At 54.5% G+C, this 13,517-nt stretch overlaps 7 protein-coding genes across 7 annotated transcripts; 1 reads left to right on the forward strand and 6 right to left on the reverse strand.

Moving 5' to 3' along the window:
• Positions 1-665: 665 nt before the first annotated feature.
• DACRYDRAFT_25537 (uncharacterized protein) lies at positions 666-2,781 on the forward strand. The gene is made up of 2 exons (XM_040774203.1): positions 666-1,552; positions 1,604-2,781. Exons 1-2 carry the CDS (start codon positions 726-728, stop codon positions 2,214-2,216), a joined length of 1,440 nt encoding a protein of 479 aa, XP_040623611.1. The 5' UTR covers positions 666-725; the 3' UTR covers positions 2,217-2,781.
• A 1,805-nt stretch (positions 2,782-4,586) lies between these two features.
• Positions 4,587-5,097, reverse strand: DACRYDRAFT_112519 (uncharacterized protein; the record flags this gene model as incomplete). Its single annotated transcript, XM_040769436.1, has 2 exons — positions 4,587-4,972; positions 5,025-5,097. 2 exons carry the CDS (start codon positions 5,095-5,097, stop codon positions 4,587-4,589), a joined length of 459 nt encoding a protein of 152 aa, XP_040623612.1.
• A 396-nt stretch (positions 5,098-5,493) lies between these two features.
• On the reverse strand, positions 5,494-6,353 carry DACRYDRAFT_112520 (uncharacterized protein; the record flags this gene model as incomplete). The annotated part of the gene is made up of 2 exons (XM_040769437.1): positions 5,494-6,185; positions 6,257-6,353. The coding sequence occupies 2 exons, from the start codon at positions 6,351-6,353 to the stop codon at positions 5,494-5,496; spliced, it is 789 nt and encodes a 262-aa protein (XP_040623613.1).
• Positions 6,354-6,796: 443 nt separating this feature from the next.
• On the reverse strand, positions 6,797-7,280 carry DACRYDRAFT_25538 (uncharacterized protein). The gene has a single exon (XM_040774204.1). It carries the CDS (start codon positions 7,239-7,241, stop codon positions 6,915-6,917), a length of 327 nt encoding a protein of 108 aa, XP_040623614.1. The 5' UTR covers positions 7,242-7,280; the 3' UTR covers positions 6,797-6,914.
• Positions 7,281-7,748: 468 nt separating this feature from the next.
• DACRYDRAFT_119930 (general substrate transporter) lies at positions 7,749-9,698 on the reverse strand (the record flags this gene model as incomplete). The annotated part of the gene is made up of 5 exons (XM_040770897.1): positions 7,749-8,527; positions 8,585-9,205; positions 9,258-9,373; positions 9,462-9,495; positions 9,551-9,698. 5 exons carry the CDS (start codon positions 9,696-9,698, stop codon positions 7,749-7,751), a joined length of 1,698 nt encoding a protein of 565 aa, XP_040623615.1.
• A 1,220-nt stretch (positions 9,699-10,918) lies between these two features.
• Positions 10,919-12,203, reverse strand: DACRYDRAFT_25539 (cornichon). Its single transcript, XM_040774205.1, has 7 exons — positions 12,108-12,203; positions 11,990-12,051; positions 11,864-11,932; positions 11,681-11,793; positions 11,495-11,617; positions 11,414-11,436; positions 10,919-11,365 (listed from the first exon to the last, which is right to left on the reverse strand). Exons 1-7 carry the CDS (start codon positions 12,115-12,117, stop codon positions 11,352-11,354), a joined length of 414 nt encoding a protein of 137 aa, XP_040623616.1. The 5' UTR covers positions 12,118-12,203; the 3' UTR covers positions 10,919-11,351.
• Positions 12,204-12,367: 164 nt separating this feature from the next.
• DACRYDRAFT_25540 (uncharacterized protein) lies at positions 12,368-13,460 on the reverse strand. The gene is made up of 2 exons (XM_040774206.1): positions 12,646-13,460; positions 12,368-12,490 (listed from the first exon to the last, which is right to left on the reverse strand). The coding sequence occupies exon 1, from the start codon at positions 13,390-13,392 to the stop codon at positions 13,189-13,191; it is 204 nt and encodes a 67-aa protein (XP_040623617.1). The 5' UTR covers positions 13,393-13,460; the 3' UTR covers positions 12,368-12,490; positions 12,646-13,188.
• Between the last annotated feature and the right edge of the window lie 57 nt (positions 13,461-13,517).

The raw sequence follows: 13,517 nt of genomic DNA on the forward strand, positions 1-13,517 counted from the left end.
ATTCGCTCGGCATGTACTCTGGCGGGGGAGGTCAGGGTTGCCTGAGCCTGACCCAGTCTGTACACTGTGAACGGCCGGACGGCAGATGAGGATGGGATATTATACCGCGGGGACCGAACCGAATTATTGGGCCGCAAAAGGAGAGGAAGACGGCGAAGGGAACCTCCCCTGTGGGCACGGGCAAGAGAAGATGCACCGCACTGACGAGTCTGGGTGTGGGTTGCCGATGCTCCGCCGCGGGGGAAGGACTGTGAAGTGAGAAGTGGCTGAGCTCGGTGTATTGTGCGATGGGAGGAGAGGGATGGAGAGAATGGAGACCGGTTGAGGATACAGATTCTCGTTCGTTCGCTTCTGTTGCGTGCGTGTGCAAAAATCCAACCCGTCTCCCCATACCGATGGGTCTGTGCTCTCCCTGTCTCCCCTCTCTCCCTGTCCCTCCCCGACCCTGCCTTCTCATCTTCTCATCCATGACACCGAGCATCATCCATCATCGCCCTTGCCTTCTTCGTTCCCCTCCTCCATGTGATTGCCCCCCCCCCCTAGCGAGAACACACATCCAACGGATTTCGGAATGCCACCCCGTCAACTCGTCGCCTATTTATGCCCCTCCCCTCCTCCCCTTCGTATCTCCGTACACCCCCTCTCTTCCCCTCGTTCAGGCTCTCCCCCCGATCTCGTTGCTCATTCCCAGTAACAACGTTTGACGCCTGCTCGCTCTGCACTCAATGGCTTCCCCATCTCCCTTCCTCTTCGACACCAACAGCTACCCGCCCATCGACACCTCCTTCACACAATACGATCCCATGCCTGGTGAAGACAGCCTGCAGTTCCCCTCCTCTTACGGCATCAACCAACACTTCTCTACCCAGGGGCACTATGCCACAGGCCCCACGACCCACCACCACCTCCAACATATGCCGATGGGCCATAGCCCCATGCCCGCTATGAGCGGCAGCATGGCTCCTCTCAACATGCCTTCTGCCGGCGCTTATTCCCTCCAGGCAATCAACATGCAGTCGAGTGGGGTGGGCGGCGGCTTCCAACAACAGCTGTTCGGTGACCACACCCCTCCTCCCTTGTCGGCCACCTCCTCCTCCAGCTCCGACTCTCTCCAGACAACCGTCTCCATGTCGGACATCATGCCTCCTCCCTTGACCAGCGGGTCTGATTCTTCTATCACTCCCATGTCTCCCACCCCCTCGTTTGACGATGGCATGTCCCGCTCACCTTCCCCGTCGCCTCGGATCCCCAGCCGCGCACATCTCAAGCGTGAGGCGACGATGGTCAGCCTGCATCTGTCGCAGCAAAATTCGCCGAGCAAGAAGCGCAAGTCGTCGATGAATTCTCACCAACGGGGTAAATCCTCCAACTCACACCTTCCACCAGTGATTACGAAGCCCGCTGATCCTAGTGGGGCTCGGATCACTTGTGCCACTTTTGTCTGGCCGGACGTGTCCGGTTTGTCGAAGAAGGACGCCAGGCTAGTCAAGAACCGTGCGGCGGCATTCTTGTCAAGGCAAAGGAAACGGGAAGAATTTGAGGCGATGGAAAAGTAAGTGCTCGTGTGCATTACAATGCGGATGTTGCCTAACGATACAAACAGGCGTGTCGTTAAGATGGAAAATGAACGCAAGGAGATCGAGGCGAGCGTATCTCAGCGCGAGGCTGAGCTCGCAAGCATCCAGGACATGAAGGACCGCTTATCCAAGGCGGAAGCTCGTGTTCTGGTCGCTGAAAACGAGCTCGCCAGCAAGGAGAAGGTATATCTGGCCGAGATCGCTCGCCTTCGGGGTGAAATGGGTGTAGCACCTGTCAACATCCAACAAGCAGATCTTGCACGGCTCGCAGTCCTCTTCTCCCTATCGGCGCTTTCGAATGGGTCGAGCAGTTCTCAGATAGCGGTCTCGGCGAACTTGCCTGCCTCTGTCGTAGGAGAAGTTGACCTGAGCCTCGGCGAGAACAGGCCGATCAACGTCGATCTCCAGGCTGACGAGGACATGGACGCCGAGGGCGAACCAGAAGCTGGGACTCCTTCGGCCAACATGCGTCTCACCCTGCAACGACCGACTCAGATGATCGCAACTCGTCGTTCACGCGCTGCCTTGGCTGCCTCAACCAAGGAGGCTCGCTTCAGCGGCCAACTCGAGCTCACTGCCTCCCCCGCCGATGGTGCTCAACGATGGGGATTCAAGCTCTCCTTTGGCCAAGAGGCCTAAACTCCTTTCGACTCTTTTGCGATCTCTTCTATCGTTGTACCAACTGGCTCGGCGGACCAATAGCACAACCAAAAATGTAGGCGAAGACAAGTCTCGCTGACCAACCGATTGACTGTATACGGAAGGCGCCGCGCGTGTGTAACAATAGTTTAGTCTTTTGTTTTTTCTTGGTTCTCGGGATGGAGACACGGACTCGACATGAATATGCATGATCTTCATGTGCACCACAACGCTCCCTTCATCGTGTTTCCTCCTTTAGGAATTGGCATAGACGAGGAATGCAATCGAATTGCAGTGAACAGGAATTACTCTCGATACGGAACCCGGCAGGGATGGCCGCGGTCCGAGTGAACGAATTTACCTGACAGTTGCCATATGCGGGTCCACCCGAGGTTCGCCCGGATCTCCCGGAAAGACTTATATCATTTCTTGCGGTGCGCAGCGAGCGAGGCAATATCCATTGTTTCGACCTTTGCCCGGACACTTCCTGAACAGACGAGAGGGCCTGTGACCGTCTTGGTCGTACGGGTATTGATGAATGTGCGGCAATGACAATATCAGGCGACCGATGGCCCCCCCGATCTGCCGCGGGCCGAAAGAAGATATCTGCTTAAATCTGAGCAGGTGATGCCACAGTTGAGAAGCGAATTGAAGCAGAGGAGGAACACATGCCGCGGGAGCGTTCGCGCAAGGGCAGATAAGGCGCCATTCCATTCCACGACATTCGACTCGTTCCCGATCGACCCCTCCATGTGTCGCACCATGATCGGAAGTAACTCTTCAACACAATTATGGGCAAATGCTTTGGATAGCCTATCGCACCCATGCCGTGATGTGGTGCGCCTTCCTTGCCCGTACAAATGCGACAAAGCCGGAAAGACCCTGAGCACGTAAAGGGCCGGACCTGATCGAGTAATCAGGATGCATTGTAAGAATATGATAATAATGGAGACCTACGAGAGTGGTATTATGTTGCACAATCTGCGTCGGCGCGATTGACTCAATAGTTGTCATGAGCAGGGTTGCCAGGAGACGCACCAGTGGAAGATGGATCAACAGTTTAGCTCATTCCGCACTCCACTTGATGTGTTCCGAACAGGCAGAACCGCCCGAATAACAACGCGAGACAAGAATATTGCGGATCCGCACGGTCGGAGCACCGGCGTTAAGAGATCAGGGCCGTTGACTTGGAGTAACGCGGAGCATCAAATTTCTGATGAGCCTGAGGTTCCTCTGCCGCCTGAGACATCCGAGGAACAGACGACAAGGAAGCATCCAACGGCGAGCACCGGGTATCCGGGCTAAGTATGGCATCCGTCCGAAGCGAGTCGATTCCTCGGTAGATTTCCTCCACAGTTCACAGAGACAGACAGATACTGCGGAGTGGTTTAGCCAACCGTGGCCGGCTCCGGGAGAACGTGGGTAGGCATGAGGATATCCCCGCAGTTGCGACAATAAGAAAGGCAGCATGTGGAGGAGAGGATAGCATGCGAGGTGCTAAATGTCGCCGCCGGAGACGGTGTTGCACAAATGTATGCACATATATGCGGCCAGTTGTTCAATACTAACCATTCGTGTATTGAGACCCGTGCGAAGCGGATGCCGAGGCGACCAGTATCTAAATGCCTGGATCGCAAGGAAAAGGTGCATATAGTTGCTTTATATCTGCTTGGTATGGCGAATACGATGCCCAATATTGTGTCCAAGTTGCTGTGCGCGTTAGACTCGGTGACCACGGTCAGGGGCGTTGTCCGCCTTGGTGATACAAGAAGACCAGCAGTGAAGTTCAGATGATGATGCGTAGCAGATTGAGCTTGCCTACGTTGACATGGCTGTAGGAGGACAAGGAGAGGGGGGCGGTCTGCCTCGCTGGCCATTCCGCTCTTGACCTTGTAGCTGCACTGCGTCATGTCTCAGTTCTCTGTCGCTTACGTCACCCTCGCTGGCACCTCGTTTCTCAGTCGCCACGTCTCCTCCTTTTGTGCAACACGCAAGCCTCAACAGTGTGGCAGTCCGCTGTGCTGGCTTCTGTACCTGTCCACGTCTTCATCATAGACCATGTCCAGCACATCCATCAATTGATGTTCACCGCAGGACGCCGCTGGCCAATCGCATATCGCTGGACAGCGAAGGACGCCGTAGAGGCGGTCCGAGCGGGAAGCGCGACAACCAGGCACGGAGGTCCGACTGCCAGCACAGATCAAAGTCTATCTTGCATCGGCCCGTAGGTTCGTGATCCGACCCCGCACTTGTCGGAGTCTCTTGAGTGCCAGCTATGTCTGTTTTTTGTACACTGCGCCTTGCTCAATGACACATTGTTGCGTCACAACCTAGGATTGCCCTAGTATTCTGCCTGCTTCTCTTATCTCTCTATGGGGAACTATTCGACTGGCTAACGTCATAAGCTGGTGGCTGGGATCTCTGTCTGATCAGACTCGGTGCCCTCAACCCTGTCACATACACTCTCTCCAGCTCGGTCAAACACACCGCGCTATGCCCAACCTCTCCCTCGCGCGTCACCCGCGTCGTCGAAGACCCACTCGAATATGCTGGTGGCCTATTCCCGTCGTACGTCGGGAGCTGGGAAGTCGAACAAGCAGCTGAAGGCATCCTCTCCAACGCGGAGAGTGCTTGTGACACAGCTGTTTGGCTCTCATCTCCCGCTTGCTCTCTCCGTTTTACACGATAACAGCGAGACCATGCCCAGAGGAGGATAAAGACCACTACACCGAGCACGAGGATGACGACTGTCCCCACTGTCCTGCCCTTCAGCTATCTGGAGAGCAGTGATACAGCATGAGAACGTACCGACAAGCACAGTCGGGTTTACCGGTGGAGGACTTAGAGCTGGGGTGGTACCGTCCCTACTGCTGAAGCGCATTGCAGGCTGTGTTGTTCTTAGAAGTCCGTGGACCATCAGTGGTTTGATGAGGTGTAAGGAGGACGCCGTACAGATCAGGTGTGCCTGCAGCTTGCTCGCTCTTATTTCATAGACATCTCGCACGGTCATTCTCAAGATACATCCAGAACCGATATCGGATATCCGCTGACGAGGATATGTTTTGCACGGCCGATCGTGTAGCAAGCGAGACATCCGTAACTTTAACGCGACCTCCCCTGTGCCTGAAACAGGTCGACGTGCCTGCTCATCCAGGATGTAAATAGGTATGAATACATTGGAATATCATCGCGTGTGGTATAACTATCTTGGTATCCTACAGTCTGGCCAGCGAATATACGACCAAACTACTTCATATCGTGCAAATATGAGTTTGTTTCACGTGGTCGCTGGCATGGCCTGAGATGCCGGAGCCGCTGGGGTAGGCGGTACCGCCGGTGCGACCTCCGTAGCGACCTCTGCGTGAACCTGCATCTCAGTCGGCGTTGGCGTCTGTCTCTCACTCAAAGCTGCCAGTCGGCTCCTCAACCCCTCATGCGCCGGCCGACGATGAGCGAAAGAGGAAGATGCAGAGGCAGTCGTGCTATCGGCGCGTATCATGAATTTCAGACTCTCGAGCAGGTGACTTTTTGGCCAACGAGGATGTGGGACCACAGGTTGAGGATTCGGAGAGGAGGGGCCCTCCCCGATGGAGGGTACATTTCCGCTCGTCCTACGGCTACTTAGACCCGGCCGGGCGGCAGGAGGAGGTTCAAGCCCCTCTACTCCTGGGGCAGAAGGATGCAGGGAGGGCTCGTACGGCGGTGGGATGCTCGAGCTAGCCCGAGACTGGAGTGAGGGAGGTGGAGGAGGGGGGACTGGAATTTCCATATCGATAATAGTCTGCACGGGGCTGACAGTACGTGGTGCCTCGTCGTACGAGGGCAACTCGGCCGCGTCCTCTGCGCTCATCGACGTGTCTGGTAGGCGGTTCACGGGCGCTCGTAAGCGTAGTGTTATGTCTCCTGCTAGGCGGCTCGTGTACGTCGGCGGTTGGGCAGGGCGGTAGCGCTGTGCGAAGAAATACGTGACTGCGATCGCAGCAAGTATGACAAGAACAATGAGTCCGGCGGCACCTGGAGGGATGAGGACGTGAGTTCACGAGTTAAGCGGGGCAGGGGTAGAGAATGCGTGCCTGCGAAGATGCCAGCGATGGCGCTTTCACCCATCACATTTGAAGTTGGCTTGACTGTGCTCATGACGACAGGTAATGAATGGTGAAGTTATTGTTCACCACATCATGAAAGTGTGGGCGCTAAATGGGTTTACGATCCCCGAACCGGCCGGAGGCTTGCAGCCACGCCCTCCCCCACATTTGGTCGGCTCCGGCTTTATTCTTCAACAAACGGCCGCCGGACAACTCGATATTCACGGTTCTAGGGTAAATCGGGCAACAACGGGAAGGGGAGAGGACCCTCCGTGTTCCCGTGATTTGCGGGAAAGTTGCTGGTACCTCGCACACTTGCTCTTCAGGCGTCTTCAGCTTGTGAAGTTTGAATTGAGATTGTGATACTGTCCAATTTTGATGCTTCAGAGTATATCGTACATCATGAGCCCAAACGAAGCTGGATGAGCGTAACATGGCAGTCTACAAAGAGAATCGCACCGTACATTAAGCAGGTCCCGTGATCTTGTACTTGGCATCCCCGACCAGTCCGCTGACAATAGACAACAATCAAGGGCCGGTCACGCTCTCAATTCTGCCACAGGCCATCCTCAACGGCCGGCAAGCCACGTCCCCGGGTATCCTGTTCGGGCAGTCACGGCGCCACATGCCTCGGCGGGGTTGCCTGTGCTTCTGGTTGACTCACCATTTGGGCCAACTCTCGCGGTCCAGGCTCGTATGGCGGCGGCAGCACTACAGGTGGCGGTACGGCTGGGAGTGAGCTGAGGTCGATGTGGGCTGTTGGGGCGTGTATTGGCACACCATGAGCTGGCGGACTGGACAATGCCACGATGTACGAAGGAAGCTCAGATGCGGCTGTTGGTTGTCGCGAGATGGGCAATCGGTTCACAGCGCGACGAGCGATTGCTGCTTCGAGTCGGAGCCGAGAGGACGACTTGCGTGTTAGTTTGTTGAGGAACATCCCTACAATTGCAAGGATGACGGCGAAGGTCGCGAGGGCTGGTTAGGATTGGAAGGTTAGCTCATACCATATGGGTAATGCCGAAAGAGACTTCACCAGCAATGACAGCTGTTGCGGCGCTTCCCATGTCCAAATGTCAACACTACGCAACAATTGACGAAAGAGGCGTCTGCGCTGTGTTCGTCGACCGCCATGTTCTGTTATTATATGCATATCGACGTCGTGATTCCTGATTTGATAAGGCTGATGAGGCCTTCCGTTTCGGGTAATTTTCCGTTCGCTTCGTCCCCACACCATTGGCCCGGAGGAAGACGGGCCGCTATATATAAGGGGGCACCTTATCATCCATTCATCCCTTTCACGCTAGTCTGGGCTCAATACTTTGTACGAGCGCCGTCATTCGCTGAAAACGTGTGTCATGTCATGAATCATGTAGCAATACATTCCAACCATAGACAAGAAGATGATCGAACAAAGTTCCGACTATACTGAATCTTAACCTTCTGCCTACACATTCTCTTCGTGGATTTTCTTCTCCGAGTCATCGAGAATCTGCGGCGAGGAGGAGCCGTCACGACCCTCGAGCAACGCAATGAGTCCAATACGCTTCGCGATAGCGGCCTGGTGCTCCTCATCCTTCACGGCCGTGCCGGTGGTATCGCCGAACGCTTCGTCGATTTCTTCGAGGGTTAGGCCCTTCGTCTCAGGGACGAAGAACCAAATGTAGAAGCCACCCATGAGGGAGAAGATGCCAAAGAAGAGGAAAGTGCCGTATGTGATGTTGCTCATCATGGTGGGCGTGACTTGGCCGACGATGAAGTTGTTCATCCAGTTGGACGAAGCAGCGATGGACATGCCCTTGCCACGGATGGAAAGTGGGTACACCTCGGCAACGATGATCCAGGCGCATGGGCCCCAAGAGTAACCGAAGCCAATAGCGAAGACCCAGACGAGCGCGCAAGCCGCCCAACCGGCCGCTCCGTGTGCACCCCAGTCGCTCTGGAACAGCGCCGTCAGGATAGCGATGATGATATGGCATGCACCCATGAGGAAAGCGCCGGAGATTAGGACGGGCTTGCGGCCAAGGTCGTCGACCCAGATCACGGCGGGAATAGTGGCAATCCACATGACGATGCCGACCACGCCTGTAGCGAGCAGCTGCACTGTGTTGCCCGTCAAGCCGAGGGCGCCGAAGATAGATGGGGCGTAGTACAAAATGGCGTTGACACCAGTCCATTGCTGGAAGAACATGGTAATCGTGCCAACAGCGGTACGGCGGAGGTAGACTGACAGAGATATGAGCATGATCACGCCATCGCGCCGACAACTACGTAGTGGCATACCTCTGTTGGTAAGCAGACTCAGATAGCCTCGAACACCGAGCATGAAGCCATCGTACAGGGTGCCGCCTTGGTACTGAGGGAACATCTCTTGGCTAACTTCCTGCTCGAATATGACTTGCGTCCTAATTTCCAAATATTCGATCTGGACCAGCTCGTGATCCTCCGGAAGACGGCGCATGTGTGAGAGCACCTTAAGGGCTTGCTCATCCCTACCCTTGCTGATGAGCCAACGCGGAGAATAGGGCATGAACAAAATGCCGGCTCCGAGGATAAGAGCGGGGACAAGCTGGAGAGCAAGCGGAAGGCGCCAGGCTGCCTCGGACTGTGTCGAGCCGGTGCCGCCGATATAGTTAGTACCATAGTCGATCCAGAAGGAAATCATGATGCCAAATGTGATGGCTAGCTGCTGGAGTGCAACGAGTGACCCACGCACTTCAGGAGGGGCGAGCTCGGCGTTGTACAGCGGGACTGCCATGGAAAGGGAACCCACGCCCATACCAGTGATGAATCGACCGCCGTAGATAGACGACGGTTGCTGGGCGGTGATCTGTACGATGACTCCGATGCAAAAGACGAAGACGGCACAGAAGATGGTCCATTTGCGGGAGAGATAGTCAGCAACTGCGTCGAGTTACGTTAGGGACGTCGCTCTCAGAACATTGTAATGACATACTGTAACCAGTGTTGAGCACTCCGAACCAGGCACCAAGCTCAAGGATAGAGACGAGCCAACCCTTGGTGGTGGGGTCGTTGACAGCAGAGGCCATGCGCTGGTCGAAGGAGAACATTCTGGCTTAACAATCAGCACCTCCGCCGCCCAATATAGGCATCTCCCGTTCGGACGCGTGGGGCCCAAGGGTTGAAGATGGTGACATACGTTAGGACGCTGGAGAAGACACCTTGGTTGTAGCCTAAAAGCGTGTGTTGGCATGCCTGAAACGTTAAAGCAGACCAATACACACATACCGTATAGAAGACCACCCAGAGACGCATAGATGGCAATGGCAAAAACTCGACGGTTGTGCACCAGGCCTCCCCATCCACCCTTCCCTGCGAGGGCGAGACGGCGCTCTGCGGCCTGAGAATGACCGCCTCCTGTTGCTCCTCCTGCCATGATGTGTTGTGGCGATCGGTCTTATCTAGGTCGATGTCTGATTCTACTCGAACAGCGAGCAGGTGAGAGCAGTGAAGAAGAGAAAGACACCATCGATCTTCGCCTAGGCAGCGCACGTTATATACGCGGCCGGTGGGCGAGCGTTTTCCTGCCATGCATTTCTGTCCGAAATCTCCGTCCCCATCGTGCCTTAGATTCGTATGCTTCCCGGAAAGAGGCACCGAACAGGCAAGTTCGCCAGAAGGGGTTGGGGGAGAGATATAACCCCGTTTGGTTGGCAATACATCACATAGAATGCCCGAAGCTCTGGGTGACCCTGGATGAGAGGACTTGCCGGTAGTGAGGGAGCATCAGCCGAGTGAGCAAGTGGAGATGAATGAGCTGGCCCGGGGACCATCGGAGCATCCAGGCGGAGGAGAGAAGATGTGAGATCATCGGAGTGCTTGCCGTCGGTCAGGAGAGCAGTGTGTCCAAAGCTTCGCGAAGCGGTTGCATCATGCTTGTTGCAAAAGAAGAGAGGGGACCCCGGGCGGGGAGGCAGTTAAATTTGGGTTCTGACTGGGGAAACTGGGCCCCACACTATTTCGATGTGGAGCAAGGTCCACGGAATGTCGGCTTGGTGTGAGGCAATTTGCGTGGCCTTGGTTAGAGCGACTTGTCGAATGCAAGTTGTTCCTGGACAGAGCGATGTGTCATGATCGCCAGCACTCGTCGGGCTATCAGAACGTCTCAGAGCAAATCTTGACTCTTTAGTCAACTGCTTCAGTCATGCTGATAAGGAGGTGGTGTCACCGGCAAAACATCTAAAAGCAGAGGCACAAGCAACAAGAGAAAGCAAATCTGAGAGCTCAACACGTCGTGTTCCGATGACGTCCGGAGTCGGCGGTGGGGTTGCTGGGGTCCGGTCATGACGCGCTTCGGATTTTCTCACGAGGATCTCCCGCCGGAAAGGCACACGCGCTCGTCCGTTGATGGTAGTTACTCCGTCTTACTCCGAGGGAGTCCAGGAGTAGGAAAACCACGACGATGGGCGTTTTAGGTTTGCAAGTCGATCGAGGTGTTAGGTGACATAACGTACATTATTCCATTTTGTGAATCGTGGATCCCTCGTCTTGATGAATGATCCGTTTAAGGCGGACCGGGCAGCTGAATCTTTGAATGGCGCCATGATGTTGCACCGGACTGATCACGCGACGAAGTAGTCTGAAAAAGAATAGAGAAGAGGTATGTACAGGAGTAAAAATAAGAAACGGTCAAGACCCAAGGAATAAGAGATGATATTAATCTTCTCCGTCAGGAACCCCTCAGCAGGATTTCAGCGAGGAAAGCAAGCACCTGCGTGTGCCGGGCCTGCAGGAAACGTAATCAATTGCACACCAAAGGGGATCACAAAGATGAACAGGAGGGTCGTTGGGAGTGCTTGGAAGAAAGGGTCATGAGAACAGGAGAGAGGGAATTGCGATCCCGTTTTATGGAATAAAAGTGGGTTTAACGTGCTCGCCATCACCGCGCCGCTGCTGTCCGCTTTCGGACCTGCAACATCTCGCACGTATGGTCTACCACATCGACTGGGCTGCCAACATCCCTTCCTACCTTCGCTGTAAGTGCATCTCGGCCTTTCTTGCACCCGCTGTCCGTGTATGTGGGACGCGTTCATCGTTCGCTCTCTGAAAATTGATCAGGACATGTCGCATCATCAGATAGGAGCCACGCACCTTGGATAAGGGCCAGAATCATTCTGTGTCAGCCAACTGTCAGCCATATCGTGCATACGCATTTGGAACTGTCAAGCGTACCGGTACAGATAGTAGAAGAAGCTGAGCAGGTAAAACCCAAGCTTGAAGAAACACTCTCGTTTATGTCCACCCAACGTCCGGAAAATCTCCGTCGCGTCGTACATGTGGTTCTTTTTATTTACCCTATTCAGCATCATCAGCATCTGCGTGCTATCCACGGCAGGAAGGTGTTGGGAGGAGACGCACTTGTTTGCGTTGTACAGCACTAACGGCACATTGAGCAGGAAGGTGAACCATTGCCCGCAGAGTAAAAATAACACGGTGAGAATTGCATGGGCGATCATTTCTGGTAAGACGAACTGTGACGATCACATAGCAACTGCGTCAGAATCCTGGGATTGGACACGATTAGGTTGAGAGGAGACGCACTTGGTTGAGCTTGTTGCATAGGTCGATAGGGTTGATGTAGTCGCATTCCAGGTCGGAGAACATGATTATCTGCAGCTCATGTTAGTATATCTCATTCTTATGAGATAAAAGATAGAAAAGACGCACGAAGAACACCATTGTGAACAGCAGCGCGGCGGCACCTAGCACCGCAAAGAGGAACAACCACCCTTGCGTCATCTTTGTCAGTTCTTTCAATTCTCTCTCAGCGCATTCAAGGACTGACAGCCTCCCATTTTGAGTTGTACTCAGAGTGTCTGTGCAGAAGACGTGAGGAAATTGGTTGGTAGAGAAAGAGGATATACGGCGAGCGTGAGCGTGAGGATTGTTCGTTGTGCGTTGACTTTGACTGAAGGGACTTGTCGAGCGCTGAGAACCTACGTCGGCGCCACACGTGGATTGCATTGGTTCCGACGCGCCTGGGGTCGTGTGCAACGGCACCGATGACTAACGAGGGATATCCAACAATAATAAAATATCTTTGCTGAAATTTACATTATTGATAACGATATGGACAGTGTTTATCATAGAATGGCTTCCAACATTATGACATCCATTCTCTACATTTTCATGGGTTATGGTTTTATCGACTAAATATTTTAGCCGCACCTAGCAATTGTCAGCAATTTCATCATGAACAGACCAGCCACAAGGAGATCAGGGGTGTCAAGTTCTGGAGCCTTTCCACAGCCGTAGCTGCGAATATCTCCCTGAAGAAATTCTACAAAGTAGGCATCATTTGTCTACTACGGAGCATCACTCACCTATCATTCCTATCCTCCAGCTATCAGGTGTTCCAATGATCCTCCGAAGAGGGGAAAGGAAAAAATTGGTACGCTGCGCGAGAGTAAGCCCCGTTGTGTTCTAGGCTCCGTCTCCAATGAGGAGACATCTCAGCACAGGACCGCATAACTATCAACAATGAGGAACATTGTTGCGACCGGACCTTGATCCTCTTTGCCTAGCAACGTGCCCGTCCCGCCCATTGCGCAAGCAGACATTCCCCAGCACGGCTCGTATCTTCGCCTATGCTGATTCCTGCCTACTCGAACACGAAGCACCGGAGTCGAGGAGACGAGTACCAAGCCAGAACCAAAAAGGAGGTCGACTGCCGCCGCAGAGGAGGGGATAATGGTGCACCTCCCGTGCTTATCCACGCAAGGGCAAGCACAGGAGGTCTAGCAGCCAATCATTCCCCACTGTCTCCCTTTCCTTGCCCGTTCGCGCGCCCCCGGTCGTCAACCCATCACCCGAGTACAACAGCCTACCCTAACCCCAGCTCGCCAGCACACGCATCCCTGCCGTGCTTAAAGGCAGCCGCTTTCCACGCATGCGCCGCGTAGCCAGATATAGGGGTCATCAGCTGCTGCATTGAGCGAAAGGCGACGGCTGGGAGTTGTCCAGTAGCGGGACTGCCGGACGGCACGGACGGACTCGGTGAGGGGAGCCAACCACCCTGCGAGGATCTCCGGGGACTTTCCCCACAGTAGACTGAGGAAGGAGGTTGGCATAAACCACCTATTCCCATGCGTGTAACTGTGCTGGCGGTCCTTCGCTGCAGCGTCGAGAGCAAGACCCGGAGGTCAGCTGGTAAAGAAAAAAAAGAGAAAAAGGGCGTGCAACGCGCAAAAAATAC

The sequence above is a fragment of the Dacryopinax primogenitus genome (assembly GCF_000292625.1).
Source record: "Dacryopinax primogenitus strain DJM-731 SS1 chromosome Unknown DACRYscaffold_27, whole genome shotgun sequence".
Classification (NCBI taxonomy): domain Eukaryota; kingdom Fungi; phylum Basidiomycota; class Dacrymycetes; order Dacrymycetales; family Dacrymycetaceae; genus Dacryopinax; species Dacryopinax primogenitus.

Excerpts from the sequence above, each read along its gene's own strand:
- DACRYDRAFT_25537 (XM_040774203.1), top strand. The coding sequence starts at position 726 with ATGGCTTCCCCATCTCCCTTCCTCTTCGACACCAACAGCTACCCGCCC. Across the intron at positions 1,553-1,603 it reads GAATTTGAGGCGATGGAAAA|GCGTGTCGTTAAGATGGAAA; the intron begins GTAAGTGCTCGT and ends CGATACAAACAG.
- DACRYDRAFT_25538 (XM_040774204.1), bottom strand. The coding sequence starts at position 7,241 with ATGTTCCTCAACAAACTAACACGCAAGTCGTCCTCTCGGCTCCGACTC.
- DACRYDRAFT_25539 (XM_040774205.1), bottom strand. Across the intron at positions 11,933-11,989 it reads TGTTCACAATGGTGTTCTTC|ATAATCATGTTCTCCGACCT; the intron begins GTGCGTCTTTTC and ends CATGAGCTGCAG. Across the intron at positions 11,794-11,863 it reads TATGCAACAAGCTCAACCAA|TTCGTCTTACCAGAAATGAT; the intron begins GTGCGTCTCCTC and ends TGATCGTCACAG.
- DACRYDRAFT_25540 (XM_040774206.1), bottom strand. The coding sequence starts at position 13,392 with ATGCCAACCTCCTTCCTCAGTCTACTGTGGGGAAAGTCCCCGGAGATC.